The sequence below is a fragment of the Arvicola amphibius genome, chromosome 4 (genome assembly GCF_903992535.2).
Source record: "Arvicola amphibius chromosome 4, mArvAmp1.2, whole genome shotgun sequence".
NCBI lineage: Eukaryota > Metazoa > Chordata > Mammalia > Rodentia > Cricetidae > Arvicola > Arvicola amphibius.
The window spans coordinates 68,874,674-68,897,236 of NC_052050.1; the positions used below are offsets into that span (position 1 = coordinate 68,874,674).

At 43.0% G+C, this 22,563-nt stretch overlaps 1 protein-coding gene across 8 annotated transcripts in view; it reads right to left on the reverse strand.

Annotated features, from left to right (window-relative positions):
- Window positions 1-18,697, reverse strand: part of Cdkl3 (cyclin dependent kinase like 3) — an 83,519-nt gene extending 64,822 nt beyond the window's left edge. For 4 of the 8 annotated variants that reach the window (XM_038326444.1, XM_038326450.1, XM_038326449.1 and 1 more), the window contains exons 1-5: window positions 18,563-18,697; window positions 17,894-18,073; window positions 10,340-10,534; window positions 2,364-2,542; window positions 1,188-1,300 (exon numbers count right to left, since the gene is read on the reverse strand). In XM_038326444.1, the coding sequence (XP_038182372.1) occupies window positions 1,188-1,300; window positions 2,364-2,542; window positions 10,340-10,534; window positions 17,894-18,058 (652 nt within the window). In that variant the 5' untranslated portion in view covers window positions 18,059-18,073; window positions 18,563-18,697. Of the gene's footprint in view, window positions 1-1,187; window positions 1,301-2,363; window positions 2,543-10,339; window positions 10,535-16,384; window positions 16,447-17,729; window positions 17,775-17,893; window positions 18,077-18,514 lie in introns of those variants that run through there. The other 4 variants (XM_038326446.1, XM_038326445.1, XM_038326452.1 and 1 more) reach the window with 4 other exon arrangements.
- Window positions 18,698-22,563: the final 3,866 nt, after the last annotated feature.

Here is a 22,563-nt window from a genome sequence, read left to right on the forward strand (position 1 = left end):
GGATCAGAGGCTAAGGACACTCTGCTCTTCCAGAGGACCCAGGTTTGGTTCCCAGCACCCACCTCTGGTAGTTTACAGTTGACTGCTATAACTCCAACTCCAGGGGATCCAATGCACCTCTGGTCTCTGGGCACCAGCACTTAAATGCACATACCCACACACCCACACAGAGATGCACACACAATTAAAACAAAATAGATCTTATTAAAAAGATTATTAGCAAACAATTGATTTCCTATCTACAATACTTTTAAAAAGCATCTGACTAAACTTTACTGCTGTGGAATGATGCTTTTGTACACTGTAAAGATTTGCTACTTGTACTGGTTTAATAAAACACTCATTGGCCAGAAGCCAGGCAGGAAGTATATGTGGGGTGGCAGACTAAGAGAATTCTGGGAAGAGGAAAGGCAGAGATGCAGTCAGCAGCCAGATGCAGAGGAAGCAGGATGAGAATGCTGCACTGATAAAAGGCTCCAAGCCACAGGGCTAAATATAAATAAGAAATATAGGTTAATTTAAGTTGTAAAAGGTAGTTAGTAGTAATAAGTCTGAGCAATAAGCCAAATAGTTTATAATTAATATAAGCCTCTGTGTGTTTCTTTGGGACTGAACGGCTGCAGGGCCAGGTTGGACAGAAATGTCCATTTACACTTTATTACTTAAAGTCCCTGTCCAGAAGAGATGATGTTTGCAGAGGCCAATATCTTTTAGTTCTAGAACAGAACAACTTTTTCTTTTGCTTTGTTTTTTGAGACAGGGTTTCTCTTGTAGCTTTGGAGCCTGACCTGGCACTCTTTCTGTAGACCAGGCTGGCCTCAAACTCACAGAGATCTGCCTGCCTCTTTCTCCCAAGTGCTGGGATTAAAGGCATGTGCCACCACTGCCTGGTGAACAGCACAACTTTAAATATAGTACTGGGGCTGGAGAGCTAACTCGGTGAAGTATACTACCACCGTATACTTTTCTTAGCAACAACAATTAACATGTGCCTTTGAGTTCCTGCAAAGGAGTTATTATTTGTCAAAACAATTTTCTGCCTTCTTTATCAGCATGGAAACCCATCTGCCATCACCTGTCTCACAAGGCACTTCCTTAGTGTTTATTCCCTAAATATCGGCATCAGGCATAGCTGATCTGGAAGCAGTTACTTAAGTCAGGTAGCAGAGTATTTCAGTAATACCTACCTACTTTTAAAACAATCTTGTGGAGCAAATCCAAATCTGAACTGCTAGGAAGGTAGGGATTGCCAGTGGCCATCTCAATGATCATACAGCCCAAAGCCCAGATGTCCACTGGTCTGGAAAAAAATTTACCACAGAGTAAATTACTTTGTCAGGCACAAATATGTATAACAACTACTCTAAAGATGTTTTATATCAGATCAAAGCTAAAAAGTAAGAATATTTGCCAGCAGAAGTGAAGAAAGAAAAGAGAAACTAAGGGCAGATGAACACAACCAAAGTGTGTACATGCAAGAAAACATCCCAATAGATGTCATTATGTTATCTGATTAATAAACCCCAAAAAGGGGAAAGCCACAAGTGATGGTGTATGTCTTTAATTCCAGCACTAGGGAGGCACAAACAGGCAGGTATCTGTGGTTTTGGGGCCAGTTTGGTCTACATATTGAGTTCAAGGCCATCCAAAGCTACACAGTGAGGCCCTGTTTCAAAACCAAGGGATGGAGTGGGGAGGGATAATGTTTAAGTGGTATTATTTACAAACAATTTTTCACTGTAGGATATTGAGGGACTGTGCTCCTTTATGAGTCATCTAGAATAGCACAAATTTTAAAAAGCATTACTTTCAGTCTTTATAAGGAAGGTGTCACTTTTTCCAAGAAAGAGGAAACTCGGTAGATCCTGTTTCAACACAGAATTATGGTAAATGATTGAAGAATCTTTGGAGGGGCTCAGCACCACTGGGTCTGAAAACCTGAGCTGGATCCCACACAGCTGGAAAGAACTAAGTCCTGCAAGTTGTCCTCTAACCCCCACATGCATGCCATGGGCCCCACCCCATAAATAAAAAAATATATAAATTTTTTAAACCGTTGCAGAACATAGAAGCAGAACATCAAGAGAGGAGACAACACTGCCAGAAGTATGGCACAGACTAACACAAGCCTGGATACAGTGTAAGAACATGTGCCTAGGCCTCCAGCAGCTGCCGCCATTTAAACCCTCCAGTGTAAGTACAGACACAGTCACCAGTAGCACAGGTGCCCATAGTGGCCTCTGGGTGCCTTTAAAGGTATCCCTCTTCCTTGACCAAAGCCAGGCACAGATGGCAGGGAGTAAACAGCAGAGGGAAAATGACACACCTGGGAGAAGCCAGGTGAGCTCCCAAAGTATACATACTTTCCGTAAGAGGTATCTTTTAACACCAGTTCTGGAGCTCTGTACCAGCGAGTGGCCACATAATCTGTGTAGACATCCCCAGGAGCTGCTAATGTCCTTGCAAACCCAAAATCACAGAGCTTAGTGATCCCTGATTGGGAGACTAAAATATTCTCAGGCTTTATATCTCGATGGATAATCTAAAAACAAACAGAAAATTTGATATATTAAAACCGGGTTTCATTTTATATAGAATCCAAAACTCTTCAGAAGGAGGGAGAACATGAGCAACGACGTCAGGACCGCGAGGGGTGCGTTCACCCACTGAGACAATGGGACAGATCTAATGGGAGATCACCGAGGCCAGTTGGAATGGGACTGATGGAGCATGTGATCAAACCGGACTCTTTGAATGTGGCTGACGGTGGAGGCTGACTGAGAAGCCAAGGACAGTGGCGCTGGGCTTTGATTCTACTGCATGGACAGGCTCTGTGGGAGCCTTGTCAGTTTGGATGCTCACCTTCCTGGACCTGGAGGGAATTGGGAGGACCTTGGACTTCCCGTAGTGTAGGGAACCCTGACTGCTCTTTGGCCTGGAGAGGGAGGGAGTGGGGATGTGGGTGGAGGGGAGGGGAGGGGAAGGAAGTGGGAGGAAGGGAGGAGATGGAAATTTTTAATAAAAAAAAAGAAAAAAGAAAAGTCTAGCTCACAGCTAAGATAGGGAAGACATTTCCTAATCACAGGTAAAAAGTTACATATTGTCCATCCATCACTTCTAAACAAAATGAATCCAAAACGACACTGAAAAGGTAAATCTGCTGTGGAATATTACTTTAACTGTGTAAAGATGTGTTGCAATTGTTTATACTGCACTAATTTAATTATGTAAAGATGTGTTGCTGTTTTACCTTGCCTGCCTAAGGCACCTGACTGGTCTAATAAAAAGTTAAATGGCCAATAGCTAGGCAGTAGAGGGATAGGCCAGGCTATGGGGCAAAGAGAATAAGCAGGAGGAGGAATCTAGGCTCTAGAGCAAAACGGAGAGAACAAGGGAGAAAAAAAAGGGAGACACCTGGGGCCAGCCAGGCAGCTGCCAGCCGGACTCCCATGGAAAAAGCAGGAAAAGTAGGACATACAGATTGAAAGAAAAGTAAAAAGCCCTGAGGCAAAACATAACTGAAGAGAAGCAGATAAAACTAAGTTGTAAGAGCTAGCAGAACAAGCCTAAGATAAGACTAAGTATTCATAACTAGTAAGTCATCTCTGTATCATGATTTGGGGGCTGGCAGTCCAAGAAAGTCTGCTACATAAATCCCACTCTAAGAAGGGACTTGGTGAGACAAAGTTGAGCTTTGCTTTGACCCAGTTGGTACCCACTGTCTTCACAGCCAGTCCTCGGAAGAATACTGCACACTACCTTGTCCTCTGCTAACCATGCTGTACTCGACTGCTCCGGACAAAGTCATCGACACTATTGCCACACTGATGGACACCTCTCCATCCTTTACCTTACTCATTTCTTAGTGTGAGTATATCATCACACACTCCTCTACTATGCAGTCCTGGGACAAATAACTCTCTTCTTTGCCTAGAACTTTCTCTGTCCCTTAAATGTAGGACTGTCTCCCACTTCCCATTCTCAATCTCATGCTCTTCTCTCTCCTTTCTCCCTCCTTCCATCTCACCCCTCTGGCTTCCTGTTGTTTTGGTTATTTTAGACAGGATCTCATAGAGCCCAGGCTATCACTCCGCTCTCATGGGATCACGGCACATGACCACACGAGGTTCTGTCTCTCCCTGTGGACCATTTCCATCACTTGGTTCCGGAGACCACAAACTTATGTGTTTCTTTACAACTACCGACTGACCCATTTCAGTCTCAGCACCTCTCTTTTTACAGAATAAGAGAATATTTTAACTGACATAAATTACATATATTAATTGCATACACTTTATTAAAAATATACCAAAAAAGTTGGGCACGGTGGCACATGCCTTTAATCCCAGAACTTGGGAGTTCGAGACAGAAGGACCACTGTGAGTTAGAGTCAGCCTGGTCTACACAGTGAGTTCAAGGACAGCCGAAACTAAATAGAGATACCCTGTCTCAAAAAAACAAACAAAAAAAAAACCAAAAAAAATCCACCAAGGAGTGACAAATTAGACAAACCTCTTACCTCACTTTTGCACAAAGGACCTTCAAATCTACTCTTAGCAATTTTAATAACATGATAGTCACTAACTATAGTAACCATGTTGTAAAAAAAATCTTGTGAACTTACTCCGATCTGAATTTTGGTAGGCTTTGACAGTAATCTTTCTCTCAGCCTCCTTTTTTAAGATTTTACATGTAACATAATATCCTCAATTTACCCACACTGTCACAGAGGTTACTGCGCCCTGCGTCAAGTCTCAGTACCGCACTGCATTCTCTGCGCCCACTCACCAACAGCCGGACACTCAGATGCAGGGCACACTTGCCTACTGTGAGTGTGCTATGGTGAAAGCAAATGCAGGTATCTCGTACCAGCTAATGTTGTTTCCTTTTCATACACACCCAGAAGAAAGACTGTGGTTATCCACAAGTTCCTGCTTTAAACACTGAGGACCCTGCACACTGTTCCCCACAGTGTCCAAGGAATTCACACTACACTGGCATCTGCACGGGTTTCCTTTTATCCACATTCTAATTGCCACCTCTGCAATGACCATTGGAGCAGTGACTTCCATCGTTTAAATTTCTCTGATGATGACAGATTTTGAGTACTTCTTCATATACCTGTCTGCCTACATATGTCTGGCCTACTTCTTAAAAATGCTTCTTTCCTTCGCTCGTTTTTAGTTATTCTCTTTACTTATTATTGAGTTATCTGAGTTCTTTATTGGTTTCCATTTTCTCCCACTCTGGAAGCTGTTTCTTCATGCTGTACATTTCTCCCTTGACTACATACAAGCTCTTCAGTTTGGTCTCATCTGTCATAGAACTGTTCTCTTGTAGCGTTAGCCTCAGGCCTCACATTTGCGTCTTCAGTCTATCTTGAGCTGACGTCTGAATGTGGTTCAGGGACTTTAGGAACTGTTCTGTTGCTGTCACACAGTCCACTAAAAACCGTCTTTCCACTGCTCAGCCTGCGCCAGTACTTCTCTACAAGTTTACCTTCAGCACACAGATCTCGCACATCTTTTGTCAAGGTTTATTAGGTTATATGATATTTTGATGCTATAAATGGCATTTCATTTTACCTCAGGCAGGGTTTCCTGTATTCTGCCCACATGTTTTTGACTCTCCAGCCTCCAGCTCCCAAGTGTTGGGATTTCAGGAGTGTGCCACCACGCTCAGTTCTATGTAGTGTGGGGGGATCAAACCAAGCAAGCACATGCAAGCACTCTACCAATTAATCTACATTACCAGACCCTAACTGTACCCTAAAAATTCTAATTTCTGATTATTTGTTGCTAATGTATAGAAAAGCAACTGGATGGTGGTGGTGCACACCTTTAATCCCAGGTCCTGGAAAGCAGAGACAGTAGGGTCTCTGAGTTCAAAGCCAGCCTGGTCTGCAAAGTGAGTTCCAGGACAGCCAGGGCTATACAGAGAAACCCTGTCTTGAGAAATCAAAAAACAAAAAAAAAAAGAAAAAATGGATTTAGAAATGATCTTCTTTGCTGTGGGAATTTTCTATGTAAATAACATGTTATCTGTGAATAAAGACAGTATGCTTCACCCAATTCAAAACTGATGTTATGGTATAACTATTACACTACAATAAAAGTGACAGTCACGGGGCTGGGAGTGTACCTCAGGGGTAGACCCTGCTCAGCATGCACAAGACTCCAGTTGGTAATGTCACTAGGAAAACAGTTTGGCTCTTTCTTCTTTCTTTCTTCTCTCTCTCTCTCTCTCTCTCTCTCTCTCTCTCTCTCTCTCTCTCTCTCTCTCTCTCTCTCTCTCTCTTTTCCAAGACAGGGTTTCTCTGTAGCTTTTGGAGCCTGTTCTGGACTAGCTCTTGTAGACCAAGCTGGCCTCAAACTCAGAGATCCACCTGCCTCTGCCTCCTGAGTGTTGGGATTAAAGGTATGCACCAACACCACCTGGCTTCTTCCTTTCTTTTTGGTTTTTGGAGACAGGGTTTCTCTGGAACTTGTTTGTAGACCAGGCTAATTTTGAACTCAGAGAGATCCACCTACCTCTGTCTCCTGAGTGCTGAGAGCTGGCATACGCCACCACTGCCCAGTGACAGTTTCTTTAAAACAACTACCACCACCAAAATAAATAAAACAAAGCTGTTGACAGCAATATTATTCATAAGGCCTGAACTAGAAACAAGCTAAAAGTCCAGCAGCTGGTGTATGCTATATCTACACTAGAGAAGTACTCAACATCTAAAAAGAACAAAGCACAAATACATGTCCCAGTGCAGATGACTCTGGACTCTTACAGTAAGGTGAAGGAAACCATGTGTAAGACTGTTCATTTATGAGAAATTTTCAGCAAGAGCCTGTCTATAATCTATATTGCCTATCCATATAAGAGCCTATCTATATAGCCTATCTATAAGAGTTAGCAGTTTCCTGGAGCTGAGGGCAGAAACTAGGACTGAGGAAAAGGAAGTGAGTTCACTTTAAAACTCCATCCACTCACTAGCACTGAACTGAGCAGACATGACAAAGATTGCAGACTCAGAACTTTAAAGTGGGGGCATGGAGAGACGGCTCAGGGGTTGAGAGCACTGGCTATTCTTCCAGAGGTCCTCAGTTCAATTCCCATCAACTACATGGTGGCTCACAACCATCTATAGTAGGATCTAATGCCCTCTTCTGGCCTGTAGGTGTACATGCAGAACACTCATATATAAGATATAAATATAATTCTTATTTAAAGTACAGTAAAATTAACTAAAAGCAAAACAAAAAAAAAACAATGGGTATGGTGACTCACAATTTCCCATCATGCCAGCGCTTGGACAGACAAAGGCAGGAGAACCTCAGCAAGTGACAGGCCACTTGATCATCACCATGAGTTCCAGACCAGCAGGTGTGTGTGTGTGTGTGTGTGTGTGTGTGTGTGTGTAGGGTGGGGAGATAAGCCCAGACAGGGATGGAAAACTCTGATTTCTATAATTGTCACATTATTTTAAATATCCTGTTTTCAACAAAATCTTAGGGGCATGCAAAAAAGGAAAGAATCAGGAAACAGAGCACTCAGTAACTCAGTAGCTGTGTTTCCAAGAAGCCAACACTGTCCTTGGTGAGCAGCCTTTAAATCAGGTTACTTACTTATTCCTTTTTGGTTAGCATATAGTACTTGTATAACACAGTGGGTCTCATTTTGACATTCTTTTCTGAGAAGGGCTCTCACTTTGAAGTGCTGGCTGTCCTGTGACTCACTATACAGGCTAGGCTGCGGTCTGCCTGCCTCGGTCTCCGGAGCACTGGGATTAAAGGAGAGCACCACGACAGTCCTTTCTTAGTGAGTCTCTCTGTGTGGGAGGGTGCATGTGTGCCAGTGTGTGAGAGACCAGCAGGAGTCGTGTTGTCAACCTTGGCAGCAAGTGCTGCTACCTACTAAGCCATCCTCACTGTCCCTTGTGGCTTTTCTCCAAAATGCTTATTCATTTTATTTTGTATGCACACGTATGTACACGTGTGCATGCTCTGGGACAAAGCCTGTCCAGGGCAACGCCTCTCTGATTTATCACCACTCTCCAAAGTCCCTGCTCAAGTTGACGTCCACCTTACAGCAGCAGCCTGTGTGCACTTCTCTCCTCTAACGAATCCTAGCTACATCTCAATCCAACTTACTTTACCTTTTCCTCAGACTTGTACTGTTTGGCCCACACTCCCTGCATACACCACACACTACACTTTCAATTTGCCTGGAGGGTGTGTGTGTGGGAGGGGGCACATTCTATCTACACCCTATTTGGTATTTTACTTTTTCTCTTTTGGTTTTTCAAGACAAGGTTTCTCAGTATAGTCCTGGCTGTCCTGGAACTTGCTCTGTAGACCAGGCTGGCCTTGAATTCAGAGATCCACCTGCTTCTTGACTCCTGAGTGCTGGGATTAAAGGCATGTGCCGCCACCACCTGGTGGGTTATTTGGTATTTTAAAGTCAGTGACGTAAGGTCATGTTATTTTACAGACAATAAAGGGAAGCTTGATAAGTTTGTCTCCACAAAGGTTGTGCTGCTGGCCTTTAGTGCCAGCACTCAGGAAGCAAAGGCAGGGAGGCATCTCTCTGTGAGTTTGAGGCCAGCCTGGTCTGCACAGTGAGTTCTAGGACAGCCAGAACTATGTGAGAGACGATGTCTCAAAACAAATGAATCAAACAAAGAATGTTAAATCTCCAGGATATGGAATCATGGCGCAGTCAGCTCTGGTTCCACAAATCATGTAGGTTTTCAGAGATAACTTGTGAAAACATTGGTTAGTGTGCTTCATTTTTGAGACAGGGTCTTATCAAGCAGCACTGCTGGCCTGAACTTGCAGTGATGTTCCTGCCTTGGCCTGCTAAGTGTGTACTACATGCCCAGCGCTAAATGCACCTGATGGTCTCACAACTGCCTCATCTTGGATCTAACTGGCAAGGACATTACCATGTCAACTCCAATTGCTATCACAATAGTTTTCAAAGCCATGAAATATGTGGCATTATTAGCACATCAAAACAGTAAAAGCCATCAGAGAAATCCTGGAGTATACAGCTGTACCAGTATCAACTAGACAAAATGATTTCTGATACAAGCTGGTGGCTCACACTATAATCTCAGTACTCTGAAGGCGAAGGCAGAAAGACCTGGAGCTTGAGGCTAACCTGGGATGCATACTGAGTTTGGCATTAGCCTGGGCTATCCATTGATAACCTTGTTTCAAAAGACGAAAACAAAATATTTTTGAGGATTTTACTCTTTTTTTCTGAATATATAATGTATTGCTATTAGCTGACTACTTTCCAGAAAGTCAGCCATCTGAAAAAAATAAAGTGTCACAAAAACTGCTAAGCTAAGCTAGGCTGAGCTTTAATCCCGGCCTTCAGGAGACAGTGGCGACAGGCTGGTCTCTGTGAGTTCAAGGCCAACCTGCTCTACACAGCAGGTTTCAGGACAGCAAAAGCTACATAAAGGCCATGTCTCCAAAAACCTTACTGATGATGAGCAACATGAAATACTGAAGTCAGTGCTAAATATCAGTTGGTTTTTTTCTCAATATGTTTTTACAGGTTGAGTGATGGACACTTTGCTCTGTCTTCCACAGATCTCCTGACTTACCATTCCTCTACCTAATATCCATCGCCTGGCCCCAAACCTCCCTTCATTTAAAGGAATCTTCATGAAAGCACATCTCTGGCTTTCAACATTTTGATGCATCTTCTCAGAGATATTCTTCAGTTCAATGATGAGTTCTTTAAACCAAATCATTGATACTGCTTTTAGCATCTGCCATTGATTGGATGTGAAGTGTCCCCTTCGAAAAGGCTCATTTCATTGAAGAGCATATCCCCACTGCTGCTGCTGGTGGAGGTGGCTTGGGAATTTCAGGAGGGTGTCTAACAAGAAATGGGTCACCAGGGCATGTCCTTGAGGGAATATACCTTGCCTGGGACCATTTCTCTTTCTGTTGCTTGTCTACCATGGGACAAGCACACTGTCCCATGCTCCTGAAGGCATGGCGCTTGAAGAAAATTATGGGCTGAAACCTCTGAAATCATGAGGCAAACAATATTTCCTTTCTTTAAGTTATTCTCACAGTTGTTTTCATCACAGCCTACGGGAAGTTACCAGTACCTCGGACTCAGCCACCTTATCATTACAAAGTACTCAATAAATGCTTTTGGGTTCTGCAAATAAGCTGAAAAGCAATATCCCCCTTTTCATTTTCAGGAAGTCTATTTGTATTATACACAGAAAAATCTCAACAACCTCCATTAAAAATAGAACTGTTCAAATGGCACTTGTGAGTCACAGCCGTCCCAGCTGGGCTCCCTCTGAAGCACTTACGTTATTATTGTGAAGATACTCAATCGCTCGAAGAATCTGGAACAGGTACTTTCTCAGTCGCTTACTCTCTAGTCCGTGACAGTAATGTTGCAACTCATCTAAGACTGTGTGGTCAATAAATTCAAATACCAAATGAATTTTCTTTTTTTGTCTAAAAACTTCAATCAGATTGACCAGGTTTTCATGCCGAAATTGCTATTAACAAAAGAAACAGAGTTTAAAATAAAATTGTTTCAAGCAGTAATTCATTCAAACACCTATATAATTTTGAAAAAAAAAACAGGAACAATTTCAACTTCTTTTAACATGAACGTCTCAAGTGATACGGCACACTCTTAATGTGTAAAAATTACTGTAAGTGATTTCTTGCTCTCTAGAGAAAGGTGAGGCATGTTGACAAGATTGCTTATTAAAACAATTTAGCACTAACGTACACGATACAATGAGAACTGTTTTGCTATCTTTTAATTTGGTTTGTACTTAACACATGACATTTAAGAGGACTTCATCCAGCACTTGGAAGGCAGAGGCGGACCAGTCTCTGAGTTCAACGCTAGCCTAGTTCACAGGGAGTTCCAGGCTAGGCAGAGCTACAGAGTGAGATGTCTCAAAACAAAGCAAAGAAAAATCAATAAATAAAATAAAATGGACCTTGTTTCATATTTGCTAATTTTGTTGTTGTTGTTCCTTCTTTTCATTTTTAGAGACAAGGGCTTGCTATGTATCCCAGGCTAGACCAGAACTCACAACCTTTCTGTCTCAGCTCTGGAGTGCTGGGTGCTGGGATTAAAGACATAAACCACATTTATCAGCAGATGTTTTGTTTTTTGGAAACTGAATTTGGGATCTTCTCACATGCTGAGCAGAGTGTACCTAGCCCCTAAGGTCCTCATGTTTCAGATGAGCATGGATCTTTACACTTTTACAGTTTATGTATGCGTGCTGGTCTATACGCATACATGTGCATCATGTGCACTCCTGGTACCCAGAGGTCAGAAAAGGATGATGTCGGATCCCCTGGAAGTGGAGTTAAGGATGGTTGTGAATCACCATGTGGGTGGCAGGAAGCAAACCTGGGTCTTCTGCAAGAACAAGTGCTCTTAGCCACTGAGCCATCTCTCCAGCCCACATGTCTATTTCAACATCATTGAGCATATGCTATAAATTTATATAACTTATTCTCTAATTTTGGTCCTAAACTGTAGAGAATAAACCATAAGTTCTAGGGGTCATTTTTAATTCACTTGATAATTAAAAAAATATCAAAATGTTTTAAAAATCTTCAAATATATGAAATAATTTATAACCATGGAAACAGCACAAATATGCAAATATTTCTGGTTTTTTTAATTCATTGCTTATTCTACAATTCTACTAAGAAACGAAACACCCTTTGTCTCAGCTACTCAGGAGGCTGAGACAGGAAGATAAATCTGAGGCCAGACTGGGCAATAAATACAGCGAGATCTTCATTTCATACAAACAAAAATTAAATAAGTAATTTTTAAAACAAAAATTCTTTTTTGTGCTCCTATCAACAACCATGGTCAAAAATAATTTTAAGGAGTTGGAAAGATGGCTTAGTGGGAAAATGCTTGTTTGTACACAAGTACCTGAGTTCAATCCCTAGCAACCACAGATAAACCAGGTAACTAGCACTGGGTGAGGTAAAGTGGGGGGGATAGAGGGGCAGCTCACTACTCAGCCATTTCGAGCTCAACTGATAGCTTCAAATTCAATGACAGATTCTGTTTCCAAAAATAAGGTAGAATGTGGTAAGCAGCAGACACCCAACCTTGATCTCTGACATTCAGGTACACATGCACTTCAAACAAACACATACATCAAATAAGTGCTTTTTAAATAATCGCCATGTAGTAGCATAGAAGACAAATAAAGCTTAATATTTAAGTAACTTACTCTATTTTTTCAACTATTGTCTTTATTACAATCAATTTTGAAATATTTAACCACTTTTTAAATTAACAAAAATATTTATAAATTTGGATAAAAATGAGTATATTTCATTATTAGATTTACTAGTAAACTATAATTTATTTTAAAAATTTATTCATTTATTATGTATACAGTGTTGTGCCTATATGTCTGCCTGCAGGCCAGAAGAGGGCACCAGGTCTCAATATGGATGATTGTGAGCCACCATATGGCTACTGGGCTGAACTTGGGTCCTCTGGAAGAGCAGCGAGGGCTCCTAAGCGCTGAGCCAGCCTTGCAAACTATAAATTTTTTTTTAAGAAAATGCTTTTATTCTAGTGGTACAACATCAAGTTTTCTACTTTCCTGCAACTAGCAGAGACTAAAATCCTTGAAACATGACTGGTAGAAATTTTTGCCAAAATACAATTCCAGATTCCTTTCCTAAATTTTTGGTATTTTTGAAGACAGGGTTTCTCTGTAGCTTTGATGCCTGTCCTGGAACTAGCTCTTATTGACCAGGCTGGCCTCGAACTCACAGAGATCCACCTGCCTCTGCCTCCCGAGTGCTGGGATTAAAGGCGGGTGCCACCACCGCCAGGCTCCTTTCCTATTTTTGCTCTCAATTTCCCTGTTTAGTAAGACACTCTGTTGCAGTGCAGCGGCAATGACACACTGGCAGCAGTGAAGGGACAGAGGAGGGTCAGTGCTTTCAGACACCACACGAATGGCCCACCTAGGGAAAACTACTGGCTTTCTGTATGACATCTAATTTATATTTCTATAGGCTTATTTATGAGTATAGGTGTCTGATCTGCATGTATGTCTGTACACATGTGCATGCCTGGTGCTCACCTCTGGAAATGAAGTTACAGGTGGTTGTGAGCCACCATGTGTGTGCTGAGAATCAAATCCAGGCCCTCTGCAAGAACAAAAGCTCCTAACAGCAGAGCCATCTCTCCAGCCCTTAGTCTTTATTTTAAAGGCAAAATAGTGGAGAAAGTAAGGAACAAATGAAAACAGTAGGGTTTTCTTTCTTTTGGTGTATTTAATTGTATTTTTCTCTATTACTAGACAACCTTTCACAGATATTCTAACTGCTGTCAATAACTTAATCAGATTCTACCATTAAAATTTAGTTAAAATTGAGTTATTAGGGCAATCATTTTAGGTTAAGAATATTAGCAAATGCAAGAGCTCTCTTATTAGATTATGCTAAATTGAAAAGTGGTATGCAGTGTCATGTGCCTGTAATCCCAGGACTCCAGAAGCTGATGCAGAATGAGGAAGAATCTGAGGCCAGCCTGAGGTTTATGATGAGTTCAAGGCTAGTTTGGACTATGCAATAAAATGTGGTGTAAAAAGAAGGAAGGGGCCTGGAGAGATAAAATGGCGATTAAGAGAACTGGCACATCTTCCAGAGGACTCTGGTTCTCTGAGATTTATTTCTTTTAAAATTTTATGCGTATAAAATAGTAAAATATATGTACATATATGTACAGACATATATTTTACATGTATGTCTGTACATCAGATGCATGACTGGTGCCCAGGGAGGTGAGAAAGGAAAATCAGATCCCACCTTGTGGGCTACAGGAATCAAACCCAGGTCCTCTGGAAGAGCAACAAACACTCTTAACTGCCGAGTCAACTCTCTAGCCCATAAGTCTCTCTGGTCCTGAACCCTCATGCTTAGAGCTCTGTGACTCCAGTTCCAGGTAATATGACACCCTCTTCTGGCCTCTGTGGAAATGCACCAACATGGTTCAAACACATGCAGACTAAAGACCTATACACATAAAATAAAACTCTTCTAAGTTTAAAAAATATTTCAGCCAGGTGAGGTGATGGTGCACACCTTTAATCCCAGCACTTGGAAGGCAGTGGCAGGTGGATCTCTGTGAGTTTGAAGTCAGCCTGGTCTACACATCGAGTTCCAGGATAGTCAGGGCTGTTCTACAGAGAAACCCTGTCTTGAAAAACCAACCAAAGAAAGAAAGAAAGAAAGAAATATTTTAAAGGAAGAAAGGCAGGAAGAGAGGGAAAGCAGGTGGGACATCCCATACAAAGTCAGTGAGAATAGTTTAAAGTGTCTTGCTAATGGTGTTACAGGCCTTTAATTCTCTCTCTTTCTCTCTCTCTCTCTCTCTCTCTCTCTCTCTCTCTCTCCCTCTCTCCCCCCCCCCCCCCCCCCGGTCTCCCCCTCTCTCCCCCTCTCTCCCTCTCTCTTTCCCCCTCTCCCTCTCCCCCTCTCTTTCTCTCTCTCTACCCCTCTTCCCCTCTCCCCCTCTCTCCGTAAATCAGAGGTTAGTCTGTTCTACATAGAGAGTTCCAGGGCAGCTAGGACTACAGAGAGAGACCCTGTCTTTAAAAACAAACAACAAAAGAAACAAAGTGTCTTAAAACAATTTGCATATACCAGACATGGTCCCACATACCTTTAGTCTCAGCATTCAGTAGGCAGAGATAGGCAGATTAGTGAGTTTGAGGCCAGCCTGGCCTACATAGCAAATTCCAAAACATCCAAGGATACATAATAAAACCCTGTCTCAAATAAATAAGTTATTTGCCTATAGTTATAACAACAAGCTCATCTCCATGTTCCTGTCTCTACTGGTTAGTTACAGTATCACTAAATAGGGCTGGAGCTGCACTCAGCTGGTGGAGTACTGTCTAGTGTGCACAAAGCCCTGAGTGTGATGCCCTAACACATGAAACTGTGAGGCTAGATGGCTCAAAGGGTAAAGGCACTTGTTGTCAAGCCTGACAACCGAGAGCCCTCCAACTTCCGCAAGTTACCTTGTGGCCTCCACATGTGCACTGTCAATGTGCATCACACACACACCAGAATAAATGGCAAAATGTAATTTAAAAATTAAAAAAAAAAACAGGCATGGTGTATGCAATGTCAGCACTATAGAGGTGGAGGCAGAAGGTTCAGAAATTCAAAGCCATTATTTCCTAATTTGATTTCTCACTTAAGGAGAACGAACTGCCTGACAGTGCTGTTTCATTTCATCAGGCAAGGACTGGTGTTTTTCATAAAAAAAAAAATCATAATGTCTTTACTAGCTTTTACTTTTCCTTCATATGGTCTAGAAATATAGCAGTTCCAACTGTCCACAGGTGCTAGCATGGTATTCTATTTAGATTTATATTATCTAATACAGACAAAAAGAAAGAAAATGCTGGGCGGTGGTGACACATGCCATTAATCCTAGCACTCAGAAGGCAGAGGCAGACAGATCTCTGTGAGTTCGAAGCCAGCCTGGTCTATAAGAACTAGTCCAGGACAACCAGGCTGTTACACAGAGAAACTCTGTCTTGAAAAACCAAAAAGAAGAAAGAAAACGTTTCTTTTGTACCAACAAAGATGGGCAAGAGCAGCTGTACTCTTCATCACATGTAAAACATCTGGACTCCACTGTCAAGGTGAGACACCTGAAAAGTACAGTAAGATAGAACACCTGTACCTGGAGGCACTGCTTTCTGGTTTCAGCGTCTAGTTTTGGACCCAGTCCCCAAAGAATGGTCACACTCTTTACCCCCTCAGTTCTTTGCCTGTCACACATAGAGTGCCCTCATCTCTCCTGACACTTGCTGTTTGCAGAAGCCTAATAGTCTTTAGTTAAATATCCCTGTCATCTCCAAGTCAACAGTCCCAGAACTGAACTAGCTCTCAAATTCTCCTCCACTGCAGCATTCTCTGAACTTCAAGGACATCTCCGACTCCTTTCTGCATGCCATTTACACTGCTGGAGTCTAAAAAAGGCCTCATGATAGTAGCAGGATTTCTAAATTAAATTCCCATCATACCCCTTTAGATTTCAGTCTTCTGATACATTCTACAGAGTATTGCTAGATTAATACCTAATGGATTTTTTTTTTATTCATTTGGTTTTTAAAGACAAGGTTTCTCTGTAGTGTGGAGCTGCGGGCTGCATTCCCGCCGCCCCACTCCAGGCCTCCAGGCTAGCTTATACCCCCAAATAACAACATACAAACTGTATTCATTTAAACACTGCCTGGCCCATTAGTTTCAGCCTCTTACTAACATCTTGATTAACCCATATCTAATAATCTGTGTAACACCACGAAGTGGTGCCTTACCTGAAAGATTCTAGCGTACATCCATCTTGGGCAGGAGCTTCATAGCGTCTGTCCCAGAGAGCAGAGGCATGGTGACTTATTAACTTCCCTTCCCAGTATTCTGTTCTGTCTACTCCTCCCACCTAAAGGCTGGCCAATCAAATGGGCCAGGCAGTTTTTTTATTAACCAATGAAATCAACTCAAACAGAAGACCGTCCCACATCATTTCTCTGTAGCTTTGGAGCCTGTCCTGGAACTAGCTCTTGTAGACTAGGTTTGTCTCAAACTCACAGAGATCTGCCTGCCTCTGCCTCCCGTGTGCTGGGATTAAAGGCGTGTACCACCACCACCTGGCTACCTAACAGGGATTCTTTACAATTAACTCAAACCTTCATTTTCCATCTCCTAAAAAAATCAGGTTTGTGCCTTTGAGTCAGGGTGTCACATACCCCAAGCTGGCTTGGAACTTAATATATAGCAGAGGATTGCACACACTCAGTTTTATGTGGTTCTGGGGATCGAACCCAGGGCTTCGGACATGCTTGGCCAGCACTCTACCAAAGGAGCTACTCCAGATCAAGTCCCAAACCAAATTTTGACTTCTTAGCCTAAAAACGCTTTAAAATCTACTTCCAATTTACAGCACTAATTAAAATTCTAATTCTATACAAGAAACTCATAGACAAGTATGTGTTCTTTTCCTTTCCACTCTTGCTGTTTGCTCTTGTCTTTCTACGCTTATGCTGCTCTGGAACTCAGTAGTAGCTCCACTTCACCCGAATGCTACATATCCTTCAAGGCCAAGAACATAGCATATTTTCTACAAGAAACCTTCCCAGCCAAACAGAAGTTTGTGGAATTTAATAGTAACCATTAAAAAACACAAAACAAAACAAAAAAACAGTGTGGTTATGTGGTTCTGCATACAAGCCTGCAGGTGTCCCCTGGGAGCTGGAGGTTCAGGCAGTTGTGAGCCTTCTGATGTGGATCCCGGGGACTGACTCTAGTCCTCTGCAAGGGCAGCAAGCACTCTGAACCACAGAGCCATCTCTCTGGCTCAGCATGATTATCTTTTGTACACCTCCTGCCTAGTCATAAGTCATTAAGGAACAAATTTTTACTTCTTTCTAGTCTCAGCTTCTTCCACAGTCCTTTGAACAAAGCAGACGTCTCTAAGCATTATGAGTAGTTTTGAAAAGCTTCACAATATTATCATAATTCTGTTATACACAAGAACGCAGATCTTTTATAACTAAAAATTACAAACTATTGGCAATGAGAATTTCTCTATGCAGTATATTGTTAGTGGAAATGTTCTTTCATACATTTTATCTTCATTCTACAACAATTTCTCGCTTGACTTACACAATCAAGGCAGAATAAGCCCGGTGTTGTAACGTAGGCTGCAAACCTCAGCACTGGAAAAAAAATAAGTGTTTCAGGCCAGTCTGGACTTCATAGCAAGATGAGTCCCAATGGGAAAAGAAAACAATGGGAAAAAAATACAATAAAAGGCAAAAGAAACAAACCTTTAGAAACTTTATTTCTCTCGTTGCAATTTTGTTGACAGATTTTTCTGGTTTCTCATAGAATATCTTAATGGCCACTATCCGCCCAGTATCCTTATGTTTGCATTTCATGACCGTTCCATAACTTCCCTCTCCCACTTTTCCAAGAGTTTCATACATCTCCATTTTCAAGCCTGGCTTCTGCTTCACAGAAATAAAGAAAATGTTATAAGTTCATACTTTAAATTTTCAAGCTGGATAATGTATAGAGTCGATAACACCTACTTTCATATGTAAGAACAAAAACTAGGAGAGCTGGCTACCGCACAGCCTGTTCGTGGGAACTCTTAGGTGGTCGGAGAAGCTCCAACTTTCACCAGAACACAGGGGTGTCCTCCATTATCTAGCATTTTGGGACTAAGGGAGGTCTGATTTGCGCTTAATTCAGGAATCATTTTAGAATACTGGATTTAGAAAACAAGTTCCCTCTTCAAAAAACAGCAATGACGAAGGAAGGCAGGTTAAAAAGTCCCTCTAACAAACACTGCGGATTTCTTGTGACCGGCTACGGTCCACAAGTGTGGGAACCCCCCACCTCGGTACCGCATTTGCCCACGCGGCCCGCCCTCTCCTGAAACCCACAGTCTAAGCAGCCACGACCCGGGTCACGCCTCCCGCCGGGCTGTCCACCTCGTCCTGAGAGCCGCCGCCGACTCAGCCCATCCTGTGAGTCCCGCAGGTCCGGCTCCGCAAAGTCCCAGCCGGCCGCGGGACACCACGCCTCCTCTCCAGGCCGACCTTGCAGGCTCTGGGCGGACCGGCGCCCTGGCAACGGGGTGGGGGCGGGGCCGGCGTTCGAACCGCAGTACGCAAGACTGGAAATCGCTGGGGTCCCGACCCGGAAGGGAAACTGACAAGAAGCGGAAGCTAGATGGTGTAGCGGGCCCGCGTGCTTGCAGAACGGGGGAAGGCGGTTTTTGTCGCATATTGAATGCCCTCGAGGGCTCTTTCTGCCAGGGGAAAAGAGCATTTAGTCGCCAGGGTGACTGGTCACCTGCTTGTGCCCCGTCCTAAGAGGCTGATTATCACTAAAGACAACTGATCCAAGGAAGCCTTTGTGACTAGTTTGCCAGTGCTGCATTAATATCCCATACACCTGATTTCGACTTCAAAGTCGACATTGATCCTTAAACAGGGACAAGATGGTTCTTAGGCAGAGGGCATAGCTCAGTGGTAAGCCACAAACTCAGCATTCATTACACCCCTGACTTATTTCTAACTCAGCATTCACTGCACCCCTAACTTCTAATGTTATTTCTAATGTTCTCGATATTCCTTCGTGTTTTCCAACTACTGGTACTCCTTTTTTATTTGTTTTGAGGCAAGGTCTACTTTGTAGTTCTGGCTGGCCTGGAACTCACCTGTAGTCCAGGCTGGCCTTGAACTCCCAAGAGTCTGCTTTGAGTGCTGTGCTTAAAAGCCTGAGACTTTAAAGGCCCTCACAGCCCTTTTACAATGTTCTCTCACTGCGTGTGAAAAGCAACACTGAGTGATATACAAGGACACTTCGGAATGTACATTTAATAACCCAAAGAGGCGTCTGAAGGGCTCCACCTCTAGAGATCCTGATGCAACTGGAATAGTAGTAAAACTAGTTCAGCGAGATAGCCAGGAGAAAGGCTATGAAGCTGACACTTGAGAGTAATCCCTGGGTCTGCTTGGTGGACAGAGAACCAACTCCTCCAACTTGTCCTCTGGCCTACACACAAAAATAACTGTGAATATACACAGAAAGGGTGCTGAGGAGTGTATGTAAAAAAGAGAAACTAGTCTGCTTATTTAAAAACAGATTAGAGCATCTCCTCCTGTCTATCCAGTTAGGGCTGGATTTCGGAGCTTGAGAGTAAGGAGGGATGGGTACCTGGTTTGGGTTTGTCAGGTGTCTGTATCATCGACATCCTCATCGGTCTGTCCTACCCCACACAAATAAAAATGCCAGCCATGTGGCAGTGGTAGCGCAAGCCTTTAGCACCAGTGCTCAGGGATGGGGAGGCAGAGACAGATCTCTGAGTTCAAGGCCAGCCTGGTCTGCAGAGCGAGTTCCAGGACAGACAGGGCAGTTGCACAGAGAAACCCTGTCTTGAAAAAAACAAACAAACAAAATGTCATAGTTAAGTCTTTCAACACTACGAGACCTGCTGTATATTAATTTACTATTTGTTATGAACTAAATAATTGCAAAGAGCAAAGCATGAACCAGACTGAGTTCCTGGCATCACTTAACTCACAAATATCGTTGCCAAGTCACTGGTACCCATCCTAATCCCAGTACTCTGGAAAGAGGCAGAACTCTGAGGACAGCCCATTTTACATAGCAAGTTCCAGGCCAGCCTGAGCTACACATACCCTATTTTATTTTATTTTTTTTTTGGTTTTTCGAGACAGGGTTTCTCTGTGGCTTTAGAGCCTGTCCTGGAGCTAGCTCTTGTAGACCAGGCTGGTCTCGAACTCACAGAGATCCACCTGCCTCTGCCTCCCGAGTGCTGGGATTAAAGGCGTGCGCCACCATCTCCCGGCTCACATACCCTATTTTTAAAAACAAAAACTAAGTTCTAAGACCATAGTTGTAAGTTTCCAGCAAGGAGCCTGACCAAGAAATTGTGTGGGGTTTGTTAATATTCTGCTCCCTAATACTTTAGGAAGTACATGGAATTTGTCAAAACATTTCATTTTGGAAAAAAAAAATCAAACTATCCCATCCATTTCTAAATTAAATTACTAGATAAGCGACAGAATGAGATTAAAATAAAATAAACTCTTTAGCATTTCACTGTATATAATCCCATATATTTATCTGCCTTTGTTCTTAACCATGAGGAAGATTAGGAATAGTATGGCTGGATGGCAAATTAAAAAAAAAAAGACAAGGAAAGGCAAGACACCTGTAACCTATGCCAGCTACTCAAAGGAGTTGAAGGCCTGCCCAGGGAACCTAAGGAGACAGGATCTCTCCACACAGCTCAAGGCAGCCTGGAATTTGCAGTCCTCCTGTCCCCACCTATTTAGTGCTGAGGCTGCATCTGTGCACTGTCACATCCCGCTCAATTAAAAAGTTAAAGGGCCTTTAATCCCAGCACTCGGGAGGCAGAAGCAGGCAGATCTCTGTGAGTTGGAGGCCAGCCTGATCTACAGAGTGAGTTCCAGCACAGGCTCCAAAGCTACACCGAGAAACCATGTCTTGAAAAACAAAAAAAGGACTATATAAGGCCCTGGGGTTCTATCATATACCTCAAAAAGGAGGAAAAGAATAGTTAAGAAGTATTTAGGGCTGGAGAGCTGGCTCAGAGGTTAAGAGCATTGCCTGCTCTTCCAAAGGTCCTGAGTTCAATTCCCAGCAACCACATGGTGGCTCACAACCATCTGTAGTGAGATCTGGTGCCCCCTACTGTGAATATTGTATACATAATAAATAAATAAATAAACAAATATTTTTTTAAAAAAAAGTATTTAACTTTTAGCTGAGTCACTCTGCGAGTGCGGAGCAGCGGCTAGGGAGACTTTGACCTACCTAACAAACCCTCAAGGTTACTTTTCGGGGAGGGGGGAGAGGGGATGGGGATAGGAAGCTGAGACTATCTCAGGCGGCCCAGGGTGGCCGCTGTTTCACCGACACTGAGGCTTACCCTTCAACTCCTGATCCTTTCCACCACCTGAATGGTGGGATTAGCAGAATGCACCAAGCCATCGGGTTCTCAAGGTTCCTTTAAACCAAGAGAATTCAGAGTTTGAAGAGAGGAGGGGTAAGGGCAGTGAGAAACGGAAAGCCTTCCTGGTTTCCTGAAAACATGGGCAGGAGCGGAGCAATGGATTTTCATTCCCTTCCTCCTGCTAGAACTAAGAATTCCGCGTCTTCTAAAATGTTCTGTACCCCTGACTAACAAATCCTCACAACTGGAGATCCAAGCTGAGGGTGGGTATTCCGTGACTCGGCCAAGGAGGACAGGGTCTCAAGGCTTCTGAACCTGCTGCGCATCAGCACCCAAGACGGGCACTTCCGGTCCTCTCTTGCACCCTCCTTGCAATTATCCAAAGCCTGTAATAAGCTGTAATGAGTTATCTCAGACTCAAGAAATACCTCCCACTCACGTCTGCACGATTTCTCTCCCCATATCTGAATCACTTCTGTACGTTTCTTTGACAACCAGCAGCCCATTGATATGCTCTAAAATCACACCTCCACATTTCTCGAAAAATACAATTGTGCCTCAAACGCAGGCAAATTCAGATTCCAATTTCTTTAGGTCTGGGCCGTCTTTAAAGGCTTGGACAATCTAGTCCATGCTCATTTCCGTATAAAAATCCCACTAGTAGGAACAGGTTACTGGTCCCAAAGCCAGTGAGCCATCTCATTTGGGCTGGTCTTAGCATTCAAAGCTGATTATTACAAGTCTATGCGACCGTTTCAGCACCTGCCCCACCTACCAAAGTTGCTAAGTCACTTGAAAGAGAGAATTCAGATTTTTTTTTTGTTTGTTTCGTGTTAAAGACTTAAAAGGCAAGCGGCTCCTTCCACAACATCTCCTTCGGCAAAGTTCCTGTACTTGGGGCCAAAAGAACAAGCCACTACTAGAGGTGTCAAGCTCGCTCTTAAACGCAGCGACCCGCCTCGTTAGACCTAAAACCAGGAGCCA